This window comes from Rhipicephalus microplus, chromosome 1, assembly GCF_043290135.1.
Source record: "Rhipicephalus microplus isolate Deutch F79 chromosome 1, USDA_Rmic, whole genome shotgun sequence".
In the NCBI taxonomy this organism is placed as follows: domain Eukaryota; kingdom Metazoa; phylum Arthropoda; class Arachnida; order Ixodida; family Ixodidae; genus Rhipicephalus; species Rhipicephalus microplus.
Window position 1 is genome coordinate 268,244,379 of NC_134700.1, and position 24,540 is coordinate 268,268,918.

The 24,540-nt window shown below is 46.3% G+C and overlaps 1 protein-coding gene across 2 annotated transcripts in view; it reads right to left on the bottom strand.

The window, feature by feature from the left end:
• Positions 1–24,540, bottom strand: part of LOC119164805 (uncharacterized) — a 127,154-nt gene that overhangs the window by 30,450 nt on the left and 72,164 nt on the right. For both annotated transcript variants that reach the window (XM_075894287.1, XM_075894291.1), the window contains 2 exons: positions 11,064–11,187; positions 7,720–7,974 (listed from right to left, as the gene is read on the bottom strand). In XM_075894287.1, the coding sequence (XP_075750402.1) occupies positions 7,720–7,974; positions 11,064–11,163 (355 nt within the window). In that variant the 5' untranslated portion in view covers positions 11,164–11,187. The remainder of the gene's footprint in view (positions 1–7,719; positions 7,975–11,063; positions 11,188–24,540) is intronic.

The window sequence follows — 24,540 nt, forward strand, 5'->3', positions numbered from 1 at the left end:
ATGTTTAATCTCGGCTGAGTAGTTGGGCGCAGTCTGACTGATGGCTGGAGACTCTGAGACCATTCTGACGTCAATTGTGGCCTGCTCCTCGAACGTTCCCAGTTTGAATCCGGCTGGTAGAACAACAGGCTCCGAGGCTGCGTTGAGCGCCCACATGCAAGCATGTCCGTCGATGGCTGTAAGGACAGACCGTGGGACCAGCACATTCTTCTTGATGGCGTTTGCATGATCAAGCTCCACAAGTCCAGTGCAGGGTCCTGAGCGGACATGAGAAGAGCATACGGGTACAAACACTGCTGTCCGACCAGGGATCGTCACATCTTCAGACAACGAAAGAGCATCGATGGGCAGAGTCGGAAAATCGTCAACTATTGCAGTGGGTAACGTACTTTGTAGAAGAATCTCTCCAGTTCCACAGTCAAGCGTAGCGCCGCATTCATGAAGGAGGTCTATCCCTAAAATGACGTCATGAGTTGCGCGAGCCAGTACAGTGAATTCAACTCGGAAATTTTGTCCACCAATCGTGAGTACAACTGAACAAATACCAACAGGGCATAACGCTTCGCCTCCAACTCCACGAGAAGTTTCTTTACGTTTCCACGCGAACATAACTTTGTGACCCAAGAAACGATGTTTGAAACGAAGGCTCATAACCGAAACAGCAGCACCAGTGTTTACAAGAGCAAGAGTACCTACACCGTCTATACACACACGCACTTTGTTCATCAACATCACAGCAGAAGGAGGAATTGGCGAAACTGACCGTCCCGCGACCACACCTCCATCGGTCGCACCAGTTAGTTTCCCAGCCGATGCGGGGAAGGTGACCGACGACGCGGAGACGACGACGGGCGGGACCGTGTCGGAGGCGGCGTCAGGCTTCGCTCGGAGGCGGGGGACTCGCTGCGAAATTCGTTAGGCCATTGCTGTCAGGGACGGTGGTCAGCCGGGTGAGAGGTCCAGGTCTCGTGCATACGAGGCGGGTGCGTCGAAAAACGTGGCGGCACAGGCGTTTCGTACATACGAGCCGGATACGTCGAAAAACGTGGCGGTGCAGGCGGCCGTCTGGGACAGAAGCGCGAAATATGCCCTGGGAGACCACATGTGTAGCAAACGGGGACTTACATTAGCAGGAGCAGAGGTGGCAGAAGTACGCGGAGACGGGTCGTGCTCCGCAGGAACATTTTGTGATGACGCATAGTAATCTTCTGGTAGAGGTCTGGTTGACGACGGTCGGAGGTCCGCAGCGGCACGTCGAGATGATGACATCCGGTGGTGGCCACGACCCGTCGGGGAAAACGGAAGCCGCGGGGTAAAATCTGCAGTTTCTGTGCGTGGTCGGTTTTCGACGTGGCGCTCTCGCATCCAGTAGGGAGGTGGTTCGGGGCACGCGGCGAACGAGCATTGGTGGTGAAAGTCACCTGCTTGAAGTCGTACGACCTCTTCTCGAACTACCCGACGTACGAGGAAGGGAATGTCTTCGCAGGTGGCGACGTCCATACTTGCGACAGTGGGAACATTGTCCAAGCGCCCGAACTTGGGTAGAATTCTCCGGGTCTTTAACGCCTCGAATGCGCGACACTGCTGCCTGAAAATCGAAGGAGTGTTCAAGTTTTCTTTTGTTATCAAAAAATTGTACACGTCCTCGGCGATGCCTTTTAACAAATGACCGACTTTGTCTTCATCAGACATATTTGCGTTGACAATCCCGCAAAGCTTCAATACTTCTTCAATGTAGGTTGTGCACGTCTCGCCGGGCAACTGAGCCCTACGTGACAGAGTTTGCTCAGCTTTCTTTTTCATGGAGCTCGTGTCCCCAAAGCAGGCCTTCAGTTCCTTAACAAATATATCCCAAGTGGGGAGGACATGTTCATGGTTCTCAAACCAAAGCAAGGTTGTCCCGGCAAGGAAGAATACTACGTTCACGAGCTTCGCCGGTGCGCCCCATTCGTAGTAGCGGCTCACTCTGTCGAAGTGTTTTAGCCAGGCGTCCACGTCTTCGTCAGTTTTACCTGAGAAAATTCGTGGCTCGGGTGCCCAGTAGTCTGGTTGTCGAGGTCGACGGCCACCTTGTGCCGTGTCGGTGGCACCGGCGGATGCAGCAGCGTAGTGCGTCAATGGGATTGCTGTGTCGTCGTTCATGCTGATGTTGTCCGGGGGTAGGCCAGCTAAGCGTCTGTTTCTTCGAAGAACTTCTGCTGCGGGGTCCAGGATGGCAAGTCACCCAGCACCGCTCCACCAAAGCTGTTACGGATGTGATGGGTTTATTTACGCTGAAAAAGATGTCAGCGCTCAACCGTCACTGCCGAATCACCATTTCTCGAGAGCGTCCGATCTCTTCTTCTTCCTCGCTCTTCCAGTCCGCGTTACAATATATTTATATATATATGATCAGAGATTCTTCTGGCTACCATAATAAAAGTTATAAACTTCGAGAATAGTGCAGTATAATAAACACAACAGTAAAATATTTATTTAATCCTAACAGTTTCGGCTGGTCCACCAGCTGAAACTGTTAGGATTAAATAAATATTTTATTGTTTTGTTTCTTATACTGCACTATTCTCGAAGTTTATAACTATATATATATATATATATATATATATATATATATATATATATATATATATATATATATATATATATATATATATATATATATATATATATATATATATATATATATATTGTAACGACGAGAAATAAGAGACAACGCCTTTGCTGCAGGCCGGCTGTTCTTATTCTGCTTCCTCTTCCTCCGCTTCCGTAACCCTGCCTGCGCCCTTGCCTGAGCCCCACTATTTAATATCATTACACTCGGCCCCGACTGCGAGCCTCGTGGGCTACCGACAATGTCTCCGGTGGGCGGCATTGACTATTCCGGGGTGGCCGGGCTCGGCCAAGCTGATATTTCACATGGAAGTTTGTTGAAGGAGATTCCGGAGGACGACACTGGCTGTGACGTGATGGTCGGTGCAGGCGTCGTCCACGATGGGGCCAACGCTGTTGACTTGGACAAGATGCCGCTAGCAGGAGATACAGACTCCTGCAAAGTGGCCGCGTTGGTTTAATCTCGTCGGTTTGAGCATCCTGTCGCAGTCGTGTTACAAATGCTGGAAATAGTCCACGCTGCACCGTCACCTGCTGCACTGAGCGTCGACGCCTGCGTTGCTTGCGGTGTGGCAAGGGGCGTCGGGGTGTCTTTGTAGTCATCTGAGAGCCGAGTTCAGGTTGCAGCTTGAGAGGCAACGCGTGCTCTTGCAGCACTGCCTTTGTCGGACTCATGCTCAAGCTGCTTATTCCTATAGTTTCACGTGCAGTAGAGCCTTCATTGTCAGATGACCTGTCACTAACCGGAAGTATTACCTTCTCTGGTAGGTCTTTGCTGACAGTGACTTTGAAGGAAGCGGCGCTTAGCGTGTGGCAGACGTCCGCACACTCGGCCACAGACTGACGTGATATCAGGAGATGTCGCTTCGAAGTGAGGGTCAGCACTGTAGGGTTGTTCGTCCCAGGGTAGGTGGTTAAATTGGCTGTCGGGAAGCTGCAAAATACAGCTGAAGCCGCGAGGGTGGTCTCCTTCTGGGATCTATTCTCGGTAGCGGTCGCGTAAGACTGGGTGGTCGTGGAGAGGTGATGGTGACTCCGTCCAAAAGCAGCTATGAGCTTGTCACTCCAGTCCACCCAGGACGTCTGCCGCACGCCTTCGTATCGATGCCAAGCCGCGGCAGCATTCCGAAGGCGGTCTATGGCCATGCCCCACTTCTTTTGGTCCGTCCACGCTGCGTGATCTCCGACAGCGTTGACGGTTGCCACCCATTCCTTGGCATCGTCCTGGAAGCCGCGAAACTCCGGTAGCTCGAAGGAAATCGGCGATGGCGGGACTGCGGGCAAAACTCCGAAATGTGCCCACGCCAAGCAGTTCACTTGCTCTGATACCTCCGTGAGAGAACGTCCGAGATTGCGACGGTTCTCGGGCGAGCTTACCTCGAAGTTTTGTGAGGCGGCCGCAGCCAACATGGCATTGAGTGCGCACAATGTTGGCAAGATGGCAGGACGTAGCTGGGAGCTCGACGCTATGAGGGCGTTGGTCGTGACGCGGAGTTGCGCGATGGTATGCTGCAGCTCCGCTGCGCTGTCGTGCGATCCGCACGAAGAGCCAAGGCCCGCCTCTGCGGAGGATACAGTGACTGCGGTACTCGAGGTGGTACAATTGCTGACCAAGGACGCGTGGACGGCGTCCCTTGGAAATCCAGCTGTGGTAGGAATCGTGGACATGGGTTCCAGGGCGCTGGAAGCGTCAATGACGTTCCCAGGCAAGCGGAACCCATGTGATGAGTTGTGACCTGGTACTGTGGCGTAGATGAAGCGGTCTTGCGCCGCCGGGTAGGCCTCGACGCCGTACACGGTGGGTGCTTGAAGCGCCGACAGGTTGCCAGGTATGGAGGAGGCATGTACGCCATCCCTAGGTGAGAGAGGCCCGTGCGCATGGTTGCCGCGACGTGTCGCGTCCCAGGACAAGTTTCCCGGAACCACAACGGAGGCTTGGACGCCATCCGTCGGTACTGGGATCGATGCTGGCCGCGACGGACGCCTTGCGGGTTCCATCAGCGAAGAAGCGTGACGGCGTTCCTTATGGTGAACTGGTACCGGTAACGGGTGCTGGAGCCGCCGAGGAGGCCTTGACGCCGTCCCCGAACGGTGGTGTCAGTAAACAGCTGCCGAGGAGGGCTTGACGCCGTCCTCAAGCGACGCTTACCGCGGCTGCACGTCGGCGGGCGTTGTGGATGACGAAACCGAGACGTAAGCCGTTTTCTTCGTCGACTGCGCCATTGTAACGACGAGAAATAAGAGACAACGCCTTTGCTGCAGGCCGGCTGTTCTTATTCTGCTTCCTCTTCCTCCGCTTCCGTAACCCTGCCTGCGCCCTTGCCTGAGCCCCACTATTTAATATCATTACAATATATATATATATATATATATATATATATATATATATATATATATATATATATATATATATAAAGTGAGGCGGTGCTTTCGCGCCTTTTTACCGTAGTGCTAAATTGAATTTCCCCTTTTCTTTGCGTAAAACACGTGTAAAGATGCAAAATACTTCCACGGCTTGTAAGAACACTGAATTGTTGGGGAGTACTTCTACGCACACGAAACGTTCAGTAGCATGCTGCCATGACACTTGAAATTTGCGTTCCAAAAAGGATTGCATGGCTGCCTGTTACAGTTTACTTCTTTTGTTCCTATCTTTGTGTTTGTGGAATCAGCGACAACTTACAATGAGTACCAATATCCGGACAATTTTGCTCCAGTACTGAAAAGCAATGCCATTGTGATCAACATGTCATCCCACACTTGTTTTTATCTATGCGTTAAGAGCAAAAGGAACGCGGAAAAACGGAAAAAGTGTTCGCTTCAAACGTCCTCAGTATTGTGCATTTTTTTGCTCGTTTAAGTTACTGTTAACTCAATATTTATAGCAGGAAGTTTCAGATTAGATGGAATATAAGCGACTTGCGTTCTGGCTTTCATAAGTGTAATCCTGAAAATTTAACGTTTGGACGCCAAGAACTGGCGCGATAATAGTATATGTACTGTGATCTGGCGCGTTGTAAACTAAGTCCAGAGTTTGTTTTTAAAAAAAACAGCACTGCCCATAAAATTTACAAACAAATAACTCTTGCCTTGTTGATTGTGCAGAATCTATGCATTCTTTTAATAACTATGCGCTGTTGCACCGCCCTTCTTGCACACACGTTGTGCAGTATACGAAGGCAGAAAAAAAAGGAGGTGCTGAAAGCAATGTATTACAGTTGTCAACGCTCACATGTTTAGAACAACGAAGCCTCGCACTCGGAATAGCGCGAGTGACATGTCCTGAATGGGTTACATCTGATCATGCGCGGCCCCAATGACGCGCCTGCTTTGCAGTTTGCGTCCCCGTTTATAGCCGCGGCCGCGACAACTGCTTTGGCCGTCAGAAGCGCTGTAACTGTGTGGCGCTAAAACTACAACAAACTTTATTCAGCTGATAAGCAGGGGCAAAGCTGCTGTTTAGGGATTGAGACCGCGAACAGAAAACAAGCATGCAGCATAGCTTGCTTCTGGTGCCGAGAGTGGTTTGCTTCTTTTTATTTTTTCTAGTTTTGTTATATTGTGTTAAACCGTTGAAAGCGCTTCAGACGGCCAAAGTGGCTGTTGCGTTCGCGGTGATAAAAAGAGATAAAAACGCAGGAGCGAAGCGTAAATTGGGCTGCGCATGCTGAAATGTGGCTAATTTACGACGGCAGATGTCACTAATGCAGTCACCAGTGCGGTGATCGATAGTTCTGGACATGTGTGTTGACGATATTATAATGCCATATAGTATATATGCGAGGTTTTCGGTGGGCTGGCTTGGCTGGATGTTGCAAATCAACTCCCTTTTCCTAATCTTGGTGCTTCGGTAGTTCGAGAAACAACGTGTGCTCGATAGAAGTGCCTGTGGCCGCCAAGGCGCCATGTCTTCTTTTTCTGCTACGTAGGCTGTGAGTTCTTCTGGAAGCAACAGAAAGGCAAGTTCCTCATTTTCCGAACGACAAAATAGCCATCTCTTTAAAATAGCTATCATTTTTTAAAAAGCAAGCCTTGAAAAGAGTTCATCTCGCTGAAGGGTTAGGTGCACAAATACGGGCGCAAGAGGGAACGAACACCGAATCACCGTTCGGCAACTGAAGTTTATTTCCTTGTGTTTTTACTGGCACGCTTATCTGTCAACGTGACGAAATCTATTGCTCGTACAACATGATTTCGGCATTTGATGACTACACAGAATATTGCGCGTGTGCACTCGAAGAACGAGAGCGATGTTTGATGTCGTCCGTCGAGCTTTTTGTTGTCGAGGAAATAACCCGCCATGGCGGCTACCCTATGTTTACCCTACAGTTTAACTGACGAAAAGGAATAACAGTAGGGCAGCTTGATGTTTCCTCTCTATGCTAACCACCATGGTTGATAGGTTTGATTGATGGAGTTTAAGGTCCCAAAACCATGATATGATGATGAGACATATAGTTAAGCGCTTGGGAAATTCCGACCAGATGGGCTTCTCCAAGGTGCACGTAAATTTAAGGACACAGGCTTGGAGCCTTCTCGAGTCAATCGAAAGTGCGCCCTCCGCGGCCATGTTTCGACCCCGTGAACTGCGGGTCAGCAATCGAGCACCAAGATCACAAGACAATCACGTGGTTGACCACCATGTGCTTCCTGCATGCACCCCAATTTTGTGAATAACATTGCACACTATTGCTAAGTAAAATGATAACGCGCCTTAGAGTGCACAAATCAAGTAGGTTTGTGGGAGTGAGGCTTCTTTAGCATTGCGGAATGACACGCCGTTATATAGGGTGTTTAAGTGGTAATGCCGTACGGCTTCAGCTACGGTATTAGCACTACATCTTAAACGTACAGGGGTGATAAAAAACGTTCGCAGGCCACGCTGCTACATGACTACACGGGGACAACACTGGATTACATGAGTTCTTTATTCCCTGAACGAGGACTGGTGACTCGCACCATTGTCTAAAATGTGCCAATGACGCCCACTCTCACCTTTCTCAGTTACGAACACGTGTTAAGCCTTCCGATCTGCTGCGACGTTCCTACACACACAGGGTTCAGGCAAATAAAATCACGAATAATGAAACAGTCGCGCACGAGGCCCACCTATGAGCGCTTCGTAGCCAGACTTGGACGACTTTCGTAGTAGATCCAGGCTGCGCGGCGTGCCATCGGTGTCGTAAACTGTCTGAGGTTCTCGCAGGCTCAGCCGCCGGACGCGACAACGGGGTCCCGTCTTCGGCAGCCATGGCAGCAGTTCGCATGTCTGCACCCTGAACGCTTGTGGTTGCGGGAGGTGCCGGTACTGCCAACGCAGGTGCGCCGTGCGGTAGCTCGCCTGGGCCTCCAGATGCTCCACGTCTAGAAAAAAATGGACAGACAAGTTTTTTTATACGTGGTCGGTTGTCCATAAGTACCAACAACACTGTAAAAAGTACCGAAGTGAGTAAGCAACCCTGCGGTGGGCAGCCGTTGTGCATGACATCAAATAAAGGAACACGCAAGAACGTGGTGCTTGTGTGTAAGAGAGAAATAAACGTCTATTTCGAAGCAGTGTTGCGAGCGAGGCCTGGTATTACCCTAAGGTGGGAGGGTTCTCTAGTCCAGAAATCCTCTGGCTTTGACTGCCCTCTTGGCCCTGGTGACGACTTGTCGCTTATCTTCCAGGTCCTCGAAAACGAGCTTGGCATGTATGTATGTATGTATGTATGTATGTATGTATGTATGTATGTATGTATGTATGTATGTATGTATGTATGTATGTATGTATGTATGTATGTATGTATGTATGTATGTATGTATGTATGTATGTATGTATGTATGTATGTATGTATGTATGTATGTATGTATGTATGTATGTATGTATGTATGTATGTATGTATGTATGTATGTATGTATGTATGTATGTATGTATGTGTGTGTGTGTGTGTGTGTGTGTGTGTGTGTGTGTGTGTGTGTGTGTGTGTGTGTGTGTGTGTGTGTGTGTGTGTGTATGCATGTATGCATGCATGTATGCATGCATGCATGTTCTTTATTCAGTCCATGCATCCATCTAGTGAACACTCCAAGTACCGCCATCTCGCATATTTTCGTCATATTCTGGAACCGGCATCCAGCAGACATTCCAAGGACTAAAACGAGAGGTGGCTGCTACATACATGAGACGCACGACCCACGCCTTAGGGTGCTTCGCCCCTAAAAATTGCAACTCGGTCACTTTCCCCCCGCATGCTCCGCATAATCTCGATTGTGAAGATACGTGATATCTGCCGAATTGTTTTTTCATGAATACCAATGCCTAGCCGAGGCCTCGGTTATCCCACGATTATTCCAGATATTCTAACCTGTGATTTAAATAAATAGAAAAAAATCAGCGCTTCATTGAGTGGTAACAACTGTAGGATTATTACTTCTAGAATGTTATGAATTGATAAAAAGAATGAAGGTTTTCGATAGTGCTCGTATATATGCAGTCATTCAATGCAACTGTAATTTTTGAAAAAGTATTTTAGGACAGCATGTCTGTGTGAAATATAAGGTTTTCACACCAAAGGTTAAAACGGAAATAAGGAACTCATAGTTACGGCCCAACAAAACCTGCTCTTTGGTGGGGTTTCAGTTGACCGAAGGCAATACCACTTTCCTCTATGGCACTTTGTATTTACATATTTCCTATTGTATGATGCGAGTAGCATACAAAACAGTCAAAAGAAAATGTGGACTCTACACGAATGCGCTGCATAGTTTAAGCAAAATGTGTGCGTGCAGTACTCTATCGATTCATTCTTTGCCGTACTTGTCTCGATTGCATTATTCTTGATCAGTGCATTACGTAAGAGGATCCATCCGAGAATTTCCGCCTGCGTATCCCGACCGTACGGGAACATAGCCTGTGGCTCTCCTTGCTTAATGCTAATGTTAGTAACATAATGATTAACGGTGCTTGGGTCGTTTCCTGGAAGGAAGCTTACATGAAATCTTCCCGAGAGGAAGCTTACATGCACGCTACTGTAATCCTGATTTATGGAACGCTCGCGTTGCGCAAGGTTTAATTTAGTTTAGTTTAGTTTATTTTTACCACGTGCAGTTGTGCAGTAAGCGCCCCGGGTGGTCGAAATTTCCGGAGCCCTCCACTATGGCGTCTCTCATAATCATATGGTGGTTTTGGGACGTAAACCTCACATATCAAACAATCAACAGTAAGTAGCTGGGACGGAGGAAGAAAGCTGTATAAAACAGTTTTTTTTTTTGGTGAAGTACACTAATGGCACAGGCACTTGTTTTAATAGAGAGAATGAAAGCAGGAACATTGGAGATGAACGCTCGGCAGTCAGAATCGACGACTGGTGCGGATCAGCTCCCATCGTTTAGGATCCATCGACGGACCACGAAATGGGAGCGTCTCGCGTAATACAATACAGGCCCACTTGCAAACGAGGCGCAGCTTTCTTTTCTTTTTCTTTTTTTTCCAGTGAGGCCAAGAACTGCTGTTACAGATAACGTGGTAATATATGAAAATTGGTGGTTCACATGAGCCGAGAAAAAAAAAACGTAAATTAGAGTTTATGAGAATGCTCTGTTTCGAGATAAGAACATTGCGTTCTCTCTTTCAGTTTTCATTCCAGAACGAACCCACCACGTCGCATTATAGGAAGAGAAAACACGCCGCGGAGTGCCGGTCAGAGATTTCTGCTAATGCAGCCTTCAGATGACTGGAGTTGCTACAGAAACAATCGCATGATGATTTAAGGGAAAGGAAAATATGGGCGTTCTATATCAATAACAAAAAAAAAAAACGCAGAGCTTTGGTGCTTTTTTGAGATTGTGAGACAGCGCAGCTAGAGATGAGTCGAAGAATGGCCGAACGATGTTTTGACTGTCAAATATGATTTAGAGTGCAAAATACAATACATAGTAAAAAGACAAAATAAAGGCAAACACACGAAAAAAACGGGGGCCATAGTGCCCGTGAAAAAGCCTCGCATTTCGTCAATGTGGATGACTTGCGGCGCTGCGCTGTTCAGAACGAGACCGAGGATTTTTTCTTCAAAGTGGCGATTCGATTCAAAATCGTGCATGACCTCTTTTTCTCGCTTCCCGTAGGTTTTCATAGGCGTGCACATTGGGGCCGCCTTGCCGCGTTGGTCTAGTGGCTAAGGTACTCGGCTGCTGACCCGTATGTCGCGGGATCTAATCCCGGCTGCGGCGGCTGCATTTCCGATGGAGGTGGAGATGTTGTAGGCACGTGTGCTTAGATTTTGGGTGCACGCTAAAGAACCCCAAGTGGTCGAAATTTCCGGACCTCCACTACAGCGTCTCTCATTGGGACGTTAGACTCCACAAATCAATCAATCAATCAATCAATCAATCAATCAATCAATCAATCAATCAATCAATCAATCAATCAATCAATCAATCAATCAATCAATCAATCAATCAGCTCTACTCACCATGTAACCACGGAGATCGGAACCTCTGCGCATGCGTGGAAGGGGTCCGGCTGCACACGTAGGCCAGGCCGAAAGCCAGGCTCAGCAGGCTTGGCCACATGGCTGGACGGCGACGCTGCCTTTGCTGAAAATAGTCATCGGAAGTGATCGTTCCAAGCGCGTGCAATCACGAAACACCATTCCATGAAGTTATCAGCCCTTCGTAGCGATTACATAAGTCTGAGCTTGTGCATGGTGTATCCACGAAAAAAAAAAAAACGCAATACATAAAGCTAACGATCTCTCTGCGACATGCCTAAACGTTAACTAGAACCCGAGCAAAAAAGACAAGAGAGAGAGAGAGAGAGAGAATGTATGGAACTTCAGAAGAATATTGATGCTGCAGTATGTTTCTTCTCCGTGGTACACATACGTATACTTAAAAAATAAAAAAAATACTCGTGCTTTTGCTTGTGCATGTGGCAGTGCATATGGAGACAGACGTTCATTACGACGCTCGTTATGCATGCAGTTTATGGTGAGGAGTTTATTTAGCACGCACCCAGTTTCCAACCATCGCAAAGGCAGTTTGTTAATAAACGCTGAGGTATAGTGTATAAGATTCATATCAAAGCTGGCAACGTTGTGTGATTGTTAGCTGGGTCAATTACTGGATTGGAATCGATAGTGTATAACAGCGGATAGTCAACGCTGGTCCATATCAGCCGACACTTCCCATCATTCAGCCAGCCCTGGAGGTAATATGACTAGAATGTGGAGCTACAGTGTGACGAACTCGCATACCGTTGACGGATGAGGGAAAGAAAGCATGACTGATGAAAAGGATACAATTTCGTCTGCGTTACTTATGTAACATTAGCCAACATAAGTGAACAATGAGCCAATATTAGCCGACACGGTCAACTCTGTCACTGAGAATCAAGAAACTTTTAACCATCATTAGCGTGCTTGCACGCTTATTTGCAGATGCTTGCATGTTGTACCATGAGGTAGTTTGTCGAGAAGGTCAGGAACTCTTGAACCCTAACCTTCTGAGCGTCCATTCTTGGTGTCGAAAATGGGATATGAAGTAAAATGAAACGGAAACAGTATACGTGTATATCACGAAAAAAAAAACAGCTGTTTTCTTACAGTCTTCCAGCTAATCCCCTAGTTGAGGTAAATGATTATAAATATTTGGGAGTGACCATAGCTAACAACCTCATATGAAATATTCATATCGCTAACATTGGTGCTTCTTTCCGCAAACTTTGTGTTCTGCGACACAAACTAAAACAGGCACCCCCAGAAGCCAAACTTCACGCATATAAAGCACTAATTAGGCCCAAATTGAAATACGCCTGCGCCATCTGGGATCCACACACCAACCACAATATTGCAGCACTTGAGATGGTTCAACGCAAAGCTGTCAGATTTACTTTTTCTAAATTCTGTAAAACCAACTCACCAACAGCAATCATACGTATTAATAGAATACAGACTTTGAAATTACGACGAAAAATACTTGTGCTAACATTTTTTTTTCTACTGAAGAATAACAAGTTGTCCTTTCATTCCGGTCCATATCTATGCTCGTCAATAGCAGAACAAACAAGACATCACCACTCTGAAACCTTAACTCATCAAACAAGAACTACCACCTCCAAATTTTCTTTTTTCCCTCGTACTATGAACGAAGGGAACGCATTGCGATTATCATTGCTAAAATCAGTTAAGTCCATCTACAAAATTACTGATATGTAAACTTTTAATTGAGTTGTAAGTGTTTATTCGTTTTTTTTTGCCTTTTAAAATTTTGTATTTTTCCTTGTACTTTCACCGTTCCTGCCTGGGCCCTGTGGGCGTGCAGTTTGTTGTGAATAAATAAATGAATAAACAATGAAAATGTTTAAGCTGTATACATAACGACTACCTCATATACTCACATAACATGCAGATGATGCTGTGATTTGCGCGCACTATCACTGGTATCGTTTTGAAGAACGCATGTCTAAGTTTCCATGCAAAAGTGAAGCATCAGAAGTTAAACTCGCTAATTCAGCAGTGTCTCTCATAGAGATTACACAGACCAGGCGAGTTCACCACGGTATGAATTGATTTGTGTTTGACGCCAGAGGGCCTCATTCGTTAAGTGCTATAGATGCTATAGTTCCCCACTTTCAGCTCGAGGGGACTCCCCCACAATGCTTGTTTGGAATAAATTAATAGTAATGTTTTCGATCCGGAGAGAATGAGGTTTTTCGCTGTTCGAAAGAAAATATTGTTCCGGATAAACTGTCAACACAATTAACCACCTTTAAATTGCTTTTTCTAAAAAAATAAACATAATAAAAGCATCATGCAGCTTGTGCTGAAGGACATGCTTCGATGTTTTGCACAGAGGCGACAAAAGAAAAAAAAAAGCAGCGGAAGTACAGCAGTTTCCCAATGGGTTACTGCTTTTTTGGGAACTCGGAAGGCCGTCGTCATAGTGCGCCGTATAATGAACGGGAACCCCATCCCCTGCGCAGAACTGTGGAGGTGCCCTCCATTGAGAGAGGCAGTAAGGGAACGGCGCTTTTTTCTTCCTTTTTCCTCTTTTCATAGCCACTTCGACGGCGCTTTTACTGGACGCTGATTCGCCGCACAAGAATTAAACGGTACCTGTGAAGGTAACGTTAAGGCCTCCCGACACAAACAAGTCGCACTATTACCAAACTGCACGTGGCGCTCATCTCGTCAGTGAGTTTGACTGGGATGATTTATTGACACATTATTAGAATGGAATGCAACAGACCCAACTCCAATGGGAGCGGCTTTTCATCTGACATTAGTTTTGGTGGCCCCGTTATAAATTAAAGAAACAGATGACCTACCTCCTAAACTCGGAAATAAGCACAGATTTTTCGTATCGCCCGGCAACATCCGGGAGTACACAGTGTGGTTATTGGTCGCGAGAGCGGCTCAAGAATGCGGATGGCGAGAGAGGCTGGAGGAAGAGGTTCTAGAATCGGCTGCGGTAAAACTTTTACGAGCTAAGAATGTTCGATAACTATCTTCTCCACGAAGAAGGTCGAGTGCCCACGCCACGAGTTTCGTAATGCCGGTTGCGTTCTGAACATCGGCACTAAGCCTTACTTCCTTCACTGGGCCTTGCAGAGACCCTTCCGCATCGCATGTCAGCAGGCTCCTACAACAGTTAATCGGGAGTCAATTGCCCGTAGGTTTAAGCGTGCAAGGGCCATTCATAATCGACTGATTGGTATAGCTAACGGTGCGGTAACTGAAGGGCAATCCCTAAGCAGCCCACGTGTGGGAGGTATATAAATTAGGGTCTATAAATAATTGTCGTGTTCGTATATACGTAATGGCGCGTCGTAACGTTGATCGGCAACACTCTACTTATAACGCTCCGAAAATGCATTTTCGTTTCTACGTATCTGTTGCCGTGGTTAGTTGCCATTAAAAAGGAAAAAAAAAGTTGTTCCAATAGTCAGGCCATGGCTCTGCCATAACGGTATACGTTTAAAGTGCGAGTGTGTTTACTAGCTCAAACCACACGTTCAAAATTTCCCAGTGCAACTTAAACGAAGTATACCTCGTTTAAGTGGCAGATTGTGGTGTAAAATGACGACAACAATCTGCAACATATATGTTGCAGATTGTTGTCGTCATCTTAAGAAATATAATTCTCACAGAATACTACTACACGTCTAGTTAGACATTAAGAAAAATTGAGGGGCCTGGTTTTAGTTTTTCAATCCTATTATCTGAAACCATCTTGAGCCATGGAATAGCCACGTGCAACGAAAAACGCAGTCGCAGCATCGAATAGTTGAAGCGAAGAGCATTGACCTGAGTTCTATAGAGAGCCACTTGAGTGATTTCGCTTCAAAAGGCTCCATGCGTTAAGAAAAGGTACTATTTTACGACTGTTGAACACAGAAGAACGATGGTATCAAAACCTGATCAGCGATATAGGGAATGCTCTGGGAGCCTTGCTTACGTCCTAGTTTTGCTTAACGTGCCGGGTAGGAAAGTAGGGTGGTAGTTAAAACTAGTTTGTACAGCACCAATGCCAAAGGAGGTGAAGCGCTAAACGTACGACGTGGACAAGGGTGGACAAACGACGGGTGCTTTCTTGCAACTGAAGTTTATTGCGAGAACACACAAAGGATATATACATTGGGTGAATGGTGCTGAAGGCTATACGTGCAATAACTGATAGTGATAACGAATCAACTCTCCTACCCCCCCCCCCCCCCACTACAAAAAAAAGTCGAAGATTAAGAGAATAGTAATATATACTTCGTGTTTTATCGCTATAAACTTCGATTGCGAGTAACTGCCAGTCGTTTGTCCTCCTTTGTCCACGTAGTTCATTTAGCACTTCACACTCTTCAGTAATGAGCTAGATAGCTTTAAGAGCAGGACCTCAAACCTATCTGATCACGAAACGGGCCGACATTTTTAGGTGAAAGGTAGGGATTTATACTATAGCATTCCCATAATTTCGCGAATCAGTTAGGAGGTACATCTCGTTTAAGGAATAGTTAAACGTGGGACAGTTTTTTTGTAATAGAATAGCCCACTAAGTGAAGTGTTCATTTCAGAACACGCTGTCTGACCAAGCTAGTGGACTGGCCTACTGGCGCCCAGTGCTATGTAACGAAATAGTAACATGTGGAGTTTCCCGCGCCAAAACAACGATATAATTATGGGGCACACCATAGTCAAGAGCGCCGAAAAATTCGATGGTATATGGTGTTGTTTAACGTGCACTAACGTCGCACAGTACACCAGCCTTCAGGGTTTCGCCTCTGTCGAAATGCGGTCGTTGCAGCCGTAATTGAGCCCACGTCCTTTTGCTCAAGCAGCCGGGCTCGGTAATTGTTATAACACAGTGGAGGCTGATTTTATATACTATGAATGGCGCTATGATAGATCACCCAGTGCACTGCGATGGAATAACGTCTTAGGTCTGGTTAGACATGAACGAGAGCCAGCCGTCGGCGGTATTACAGCATCGTATGAAACCTACGATCCCGTAACCGAGGTATATATATTTGCAACAAACGTATGTTTCTGTGCTTAGGATGTATGTTATTAGTTGTGAAAATAAATAAATAAATTCTACTGACGTATGTGATTCCGTTACGGCCTACATTTGCACTGTAGCATCCCAGTGTCATTGCCTGTTGTTTTTCTTTTTTGATGTACCCCCAATGCAAAAACCTTATTTTGGGTGGACAGTATATTGAAATAAATAAAACAAATAAGTTAAGCCACATATGCCTGTCCTCGTGAACGAGAGCTTCGGCACACACGAAACTCATATTGTCAGAGCTGGACTTCAGCCCGTAAGTTTACCGAAAAACGACACTGGGCACGTTAGGTCCATCACGAAGTTTGAACATCCGAACCTTTTATATAGCATGGGTCGTGTCATTTTGAATGAGCGGCTGGATGCATTGGGAGGACGTCGCCCCTGACCACCTCCGCTCTTATTTTGTGGAGCGGAAAGCGCGCGAATCCCGGGAACGAACTGGTTGCACGGCGCGTATAGGCACGCTACAAGTGCGCGCAGCTAGTGGTCGTGCCTTCCGGCTTGGAACGACGATACGGAAATGCAAAGCGGTGACGAAAGGCTGCACCTAAAGGAAATTCGTGTATATAGCAGACTGCGTCGAAAAGAATTCACGGAGTTCCGGCCAGATGGCCCAGTAGCAGAAGAAAAAAAGAAAAGTTAGGAAGCTACCAAGCAATGAAAGTCAACAGTGTGCGTCACATTTCATATGTTTCGGCAGGGTGAAACGTGTACGGAAGCTAGGCACAATTCACTTCCGGTACTTGGCCTATGGCGTAGTGCAATGGCTTTATCCCCATTGAAGTGGGCGGGTTCCATAGATTGCGGCTATGGCCTTCTTTCTTGTTTTTTTCCTTCGTAATTTCATTTCTGGTCCTCTATATTTATTTTATTATACTACGCTGGCAATGTCACGATAAGGTTGTATGTCGATGAACTATACTCTGCTTATGATAAAAAAAAGTGTTATTGGATGTGCCTGTCTATGGAGCCCGGTGTCCCCTTTATGTATTGGCGCTCAGCCTTGATTTAACACATTAATCATATCATACTCATTGTTGAGCCATATGATGAGTAGTTTGTTCGAACGAACACTAAACTGTAGTCAATCGTAATCATGTAAATGATGGAATGGTTAAAGCTGTGATCGAATCTCGTAAAATGTCATCCACGAGCATTCCACAAGAATGTGGCAGATGGGAACATCACAGAAGTTTCTGAAGATGTAAATATAAACATGCCCTAAATGTGCAACGAGAGCTAAATTAGCGCACTATTTTCAGATGTATGAAGAATGTACACTCGCAGCAGTCAACAATACCAATGAAAAGGCTATAAATAAATTATTGTTAATGTGAGCGGTACCAAGACACTCTTAAAAGTTTATAAGCTTAAAAAATCGTGCACTTGAACGACCGGTATTTTACTACAGCGGAGTTTTAGGCAGTACTTGTAGTTTCATAGCATTAGCACCACATCTGGACTCCCATCATTCATGTAGCTAACAGTGTGAACTTGTTCCGCTGCGGTGGTCTGGTGGCTAAGGTACTCGGCTGCTGACCCGCAGGTCGCGGGATTGAATCCCGGCTGTGGCGGCTGCATTTCCGATGGAGGCGGAAATGTGTAGGCCCGTGTGCTCAGATTTGGGCGCACGTTAAAGAACCCCAGGTGGTCTAAATTTCCGGAGCTTTCCACTACGGCGCGCCCCGCCGCGGTGGTCTAGTGGCTAAGGTACTCGGCTGCTGACCCGCAGGTCGCGGGTTCGAATCCCGGCTGCGGTGGCTGCATTTCCGATGGAGGCGGAAATGTTGTAGGCCCGTGTGCTCAGATTCGGGTGCACGTTAAAGAACCCCAGGTGGTCGAAATTTCCGGAGCCCTCCACTACGACGTCTCTCATAATCATATGGTGGTTTTGGGACGTTAAACACCACATATCAATCAGTCAAATCCACTACGGCGTCTCTCATAATCACATGGTGGTTTTGGGACGTTAAATCCCACATATCAATCAACAGTGTCAACTTGATTGACTGCATGAGCTTGGTCTGCTTCTCTTCCTAGTTTCTTCTTATATTTTTAATAATTTCTTACCCCAGCCCTCATGTTAACTCTGTAGGATGAGGAAAATAGGTTAAGGAGAAGGAAAGGCACTATTTCAGTAATCCAAGTTGGGATCATGGCTCAGCGCTTGTAGCGAAGCAGTAGAGGGTAATAAAGGTGTGAAGAGGAGAAAATGGCGTCTGCGGCTTCTATAGCCCGCTGTCTAGTTCATTTTCTCCAATGAAATGAAGAACCACCTTTAATACCTGGATGTGGCGCTAGGTAGGCTACAGGAGGGCCCTCTTTGTATAGCTGTGGCTGAACCCTGGTGACAGAGTGCCGAACGCAAGGCGACTCGTTGCGCTTGAAGCGCCGGGTATACACACATACGCGCTGAATTATTTGTCCTGCCAGTATCAGTGCAAGCAGGTGACGAGGCTCTGTCAAGCTGATGACGCCCGACCGCAGGCCAGGAGCATGCGATTTGTAAACGCAGGATGAAGGACCACCTCCCTCCTGGAGAGACCTCAGTCAGGCATCCGGTTCGGTGGCATTGCTCTAGTTGCACGGTCTTTGGGGTGGCAGCTTAGCAGTAGCCGCCGTAAAGTGAGCCTCGAACAGTCGGATGCGACCACAGCATGGTAGACAGTACTTCCATCGCCAGTGCGCCTGCCTGTTCCCTGGATTCCCACGTGAGATGGGCCCCAGGGCAGGGTGACATGTACGCCAGAAGCAAGGAGAGGATACAGCTCGGTGGAGAGCAGGTGGGCTCCTAAACCTGTCCGTTTTTGTTTCGCGGTTCTTGAGTCACACGCAACAGACACAGGGCACGTTCAATGTCTGTCACCAGGGGGTACACTGCTAGCTGGAGATCAGCCATCTCTGATGAGGCAGAAGAAGCCGAAAAGGGGAGAAGACAGTAGGACAACAGCGTCAGGCGTCAAGTGCTGGCGTGATGTGGGCGGCTGTAGCTGAATCTCTGACTGGGAGGTCTGAGCCGCCCGTGTAGGCAACAAGCCTTCCAGTCAGCTCTTCCTCTAGTTTGGAGCCAGCCGTCTGCGAGAGAGCGCAGATAGCTGATAGACGCTTAGAGAGTTGTCCCGAACCAGCAATCACAGCCAGTGGTGTCTTCATCGGTGGAGGTGGCAGTATGGTTGGAGACACCGGTCGTCAATATACCCGTAGGAGCTCGTCCTCCAGTGAAGAGCATAAATGTGAACGTTTGTTCTCGTGGACCTCCCCCTCCTTTTCTTTCTTTCATCTCTCTCTTCACACTGATGTTAAATATAGAATTACGATGAAGTTCAAAGTGCTAGAGGCCCATGAGCTGAATTTAAGTGCCCGTTAAGGAACCCCATTTCTGGAGCCGTCAACTACGGCATCTCATAATTGTATCGTCGTTTCGGGGATTAAAGCACCAGCAACTATCATTTCATCGTTATGAATGTGCTTGTGCTTATATAATAGTTACAGCTACAGCTTCTATCGCAGCTAAGGCCCACGCTTCCTGTCAAAGCCCCTCCTTCGTTGCAAGTGTCGGTTAACAAGACGCGGCGAAACGTGTAAAAAAAAAAAGAAACTTTTGCGCACGTGGGTCTTTTATGTGATGCTGTCGAATGAGTACACAATACTGGCGTCCACACGACGACCAACCCTTGTTATATTTGGGTTAAGGTTCATTACTCTAATTACCCACTAATGAGACAATCTTTCTCTTTGCGCCTTCTGTGGCTAATATTTACGCGGCATCCCGTCCCGGATTCAGGAGCAATGTACAAGAGTTACGCTTTTTAAAAAGAAAAATTAAGAAAAAAAGAACGGGAACATGTTTTCTCCGTGAAAACTACCCACACAAATGCGGAACACAAATGCGATCAATAAATGAGCAGGGCAGCGTGACGAGAAAACCGAAAAATACAAAACAGTACAGAAAGTGGTGTCCATCTATAGAAGAATCTATCTAATACATAGACAGTTTGCGTAGACTGCGTCACGTGTTTATTCTCCATTCGGGCCCCGCGGGAGAAGTGTTCCAGAAGAAAAAACAATTAAAAGTTTTCTCGTCACCCTAAAAGTGCGCCCCGATATTTTTCTTTTTTGGCGACAATCGGGAAATTGAATCGCAATGGCAACTCTAACGACGTCACAGGCACTGCGTCTCTGCAGAGGAATGCCGCGTTGTACAGGACATGTAAGAGATCTTAAACTCACCTCAACTATCAGGCCACATGGCATGACAAGAACTTAATTTAATACTCCCGAGAAAGACAATGTAGGGAGCATCAAGTCCGTGGCTCCACCTGGTACTGAACCGTGAGGCGGTGACTCTGCGACGGCCTGGGCCCTCTGGACACAGGCACAAAATTTAGCCTCTCAAGGAATGGGACAGTGACACCGAGGGGGTGACTTTGGTGAGTTTCAACAGCACGTCACCTAAAGCTGCCATTTAAAAGAACGCTCTTTTCATATTTTATATATACATAGCTCATTTCTAGAGGGTATTTGGGACCAAGATTCAAGAAACATATATTAATAACAATTTTCAGAATGACTAAAGTTTGGACGCCTATTGTGAAATATAAAGGTTTTGTATCACGGTTACATTTCGACACACAGGGGACCACATGGGGTGCCTCACAAAAAAAAAATTGCTTGAGACCAGTATCATCCATCCCTGCAGCTCACCAGAATAAATTGTTAATATTCACAGCGGACGCGAAAGTAATGTCAATACAATTTAACGAAGTCTCAAAATTTCATTCCTTGCGGATCACTCGCGAAAGGTCCGCGGGTCATGTGTGAGACCCATAGGATGCGGGGAACGCTGTGAAAGAACCCTTGCGAGTCGCCTACTCGCTTGGCGAACCACGTAAGAACTCGCCAAATGTTCCCGTTCATAGTAGCCACCACGACTCTGTTAATTGTGTGCGAGCGTCCAGCAGTCCGGCTTAGAAATTTTGTGTCTTTTTTTGTCGCGTTCCTTCGTTGACTGTAGCCGTTCCGGTGCGGCTCGAAGTAGTGAGAATCAAGACGTGGTGGGAAGGTCTGGTCGGGCAATCTAATAGACTAAATAAGTGGACGGCATCGGCAGGGGGATAGAAAGTGGACGCCAGAGCATTCTGTGGCACACACATTTCAAATAAATAAATGCTAGATTTAGCATTTCGAAGCAACTAATAAAATTCTATATATATATATATATATATATATAGAGAGAGAGAGAGAGAGAGAGAGAGAAAGAGAGAGAGAGCATCGAACGCGTTATTCGAAGGTCGTAGGTTCGATTCCTGCTCACGGCTGGTTATTTTTTCATCCACTTTTCTTACTTCTTTCTTCTTATTTACATTCTATTGGTTCTAATAACTTCCCCTGTACATTCCTTGGCATTACTGTCTGTTAGATCTCATTAATATTGTGTTAAAACACGGAAAAACGAGCCCACGAGCCCTTAGGTATACACTTCTTTCCCTTATATATATATATATATATATATATATATATATATATATATATATATATATATATATATATATATATATATATATATATATATTTTGTAATTACTACAAAAACAATGACAGTACAATATGGCGATTACCACAACATATCATAAACAGTACAGTTAACGTCCCCTATACATGCTTTGGCTTCATTATCTCATTTTATTTCATTAAGATTGTGTCCAAACAAATAAACAAGTTCTTTAAGATCCCTTACTTGACTCACTCATTTACTCTTGCTGCATCACGCTTCACTGATCAGAGTTTTGGTTCCCATCATCGCTGTCACCGGGCAAATCTTACGTAGGTTAGTTATAGCTTTTGTTCCCTTAACCGAGTGAAAGCGTGCGTCGTCATGTTGGCGGCCCGTATTTTAATCAAAGCTTAAATTCTCGAGAAACGAAGCGGCGGAGGTCAGTAATTGTCTCAGCACGGAGAAAGCTCCGGTGATGAACGGATATACGGCATGCTTCGCGCATCGCCGTGTTCGACGCCCACAAGAAGAGGGCCACGAAATGGAGACAGCCACGAAAGAAGCCCCTCCCTTCTCTCCGCGTACGCAAGGTCAGGCCGGAAGGAACGTGGTTGTATAATTTTTTTCTCTTGCCACGGGGAATACAATTAGCATTAATAACAAAGCCCCTGCAAGTATGTCAGTGGGTCACTTGGCGCACTCCATCCGCGAAGCATTTAGCATTCCCTTCTGGGAACAAAGAGCGTTTTAGTGTGTTACGACAGAACGGAACTCCATTAACGGCGCTTGCTTCGAGTCTTGCGATGGCCGTAAAAGAACTGTTCCAGCTGGCTGCCCCGGAGGTGGCGCCTGTGCCCGGATGCGGCACGGAAAACTAAGAGCATGTTCTTTGCCCCCCCTTTCTCCCCCAGTGCCCCATGCGCATTTACACGCTGGCGGAAGGGCGTACAGTGTTTCGGAGATGCTCTCATAGCTATCTGTGTTTGTAGGCTTTAATGGACACCGCCTATTTTTTCTTCGGAAAATGTAAATAGTACTACTAATGTGCAGAAGCAACGCACAACTTCGCGTATTAGAGATCTACACACCAAAGTCGGTATAAAGGTAGATACATTTGGCGATATTGATTAGAAAAGAGACCGCGTTTTTGAGAGAAAGAAAAAAGAAACCGGAGAGAAAAGGCAGGGAGGTTAACCAAGCTTTGGTTCGATTGGCTACACGGACCTAGGGGTGGGGGAAAGGGGAGTTATGGAAGGGAAAGAGAGAAGAAAAAAGAAGAGTGATGAAGATTCAGCATGAACAGTTAGATTGATCAAAGATAAGTCAGGGCAGGAAGATGAGATAAAGGCGAAAAATGGTTTTCTGGTTGAGAGGGCTGAAACGTCGGGTCACGTTTGTAGGATTAAGGAGGAAACTTACAGAAAGCGGCTACCAGCAGCCACCAGCAGCCACCAAGGGCTCAGTACTAGTTTATGAACAGACACTTATTGTAAAAGAAAACAACAACAACAAAAAAAGAAACGGCGACGAAATATGAAACGTGCAACAGTGATGTTCATGGTGATATAGGTATTTCTTGTCCTATTCTACTCATGCTTCTTTCTTACTTGTTTCTTTATGCTTTTAACGATGGATTCTTCATTGACGATGTCGGGGTGTTCTGCGCTGGCTATTTTTGAGATGTGTTGACGTTTCCACGATGTGACGTTCACCGATACCCAGGTCAATCCTAATCTTGCCATTGACCCTTGTCCCATTAAAAGGCAGCTTGTTGCCCGTTACGATAACAGTTGGTCGCCACCTTAGGTTCGTGTAGGCTTTCCTGCTGTCCAATTTCGTTCTAGGGAGTTTTGTGGGTTGATGGAAAATATTACCTGAGGGGACCTTGCCGAAATGGACTTTGGGCTCAATGTCGTTCTTCAGAGCCTTTTCCCTGCGGCGCTTCTTTTTTGTTTTTCCTACTGTGGGTAAGTTGTAAAAATTGCTCTCTGTTAGACTTCTATTCCCCAGCACTGTAGGGTAAATGAAATTTTCTGAACCATCCAGTTCACGATATTCCTTGACACTTCAGTATTGACTTTTATACCACTTTTTCTGCTCGTTTTCCATAGGTGCCATTCGTAGGTAAGTAAACACGTGCAGATCAATGAAGCGATAAAAAAATGCGGAAAATACAAAAAATCGAGAAATATTAGATTCGCTGTTTGAGAAACAAAAAACAAAAAAAAACTCGCATGTTTTTTTAAGGGAGAAGGGATACCTCTAGCTGGCACTCGGTAGTGTTATTGCCCATCTCGATAAGGCAGCCTTTCATTACGCTTTTTCTACTAACTTATATTCTCCTTCACGCTCCTTCAAATAACGCTAAGCCGTGCTGCCTTATTTCGTGCTGCAATCGGGTTTTCTCGACCTCAAACTCCCAATTTTACCAGAAGGCGCGTCAGGTTTGCTACGCTACATACGTGCCAGTTCTCTGAAGGAGTGGCTGACACCTTCCACATTGTTTGGGCGTGCCACTAAAATCCATCTATCTCCCCCCTCCTCCCTACCCCACGAGAGAGGACTGGGAGGTGGCCTTGCTCGGCTGTCAGGACCTGAAGGCCCAAAATGTCGTGGTTCAACGGACGCGGGCGGCGTTGCTTGCCAATGGAACTCCGGAATAGGGGTTCCACCTAGTGCTGCTAGGGGAGGATGCCAATAAGGGTTCTACCCAATCACCTCTTTGTAACCATTTAATGGTTATAATGTTTGACCTCCACCATCCTAACTTTCACACGAAAAAGCGAAAAAAGGAAAAAAAAAACGGCGAAGCGCAAGGTTTACTTCTTTTGTTCCCTTTGAGTTTTGTGTCCCTGCTGTGATGGCTTGTTTGATTGGGATAACGAAATGTTTTGCCCT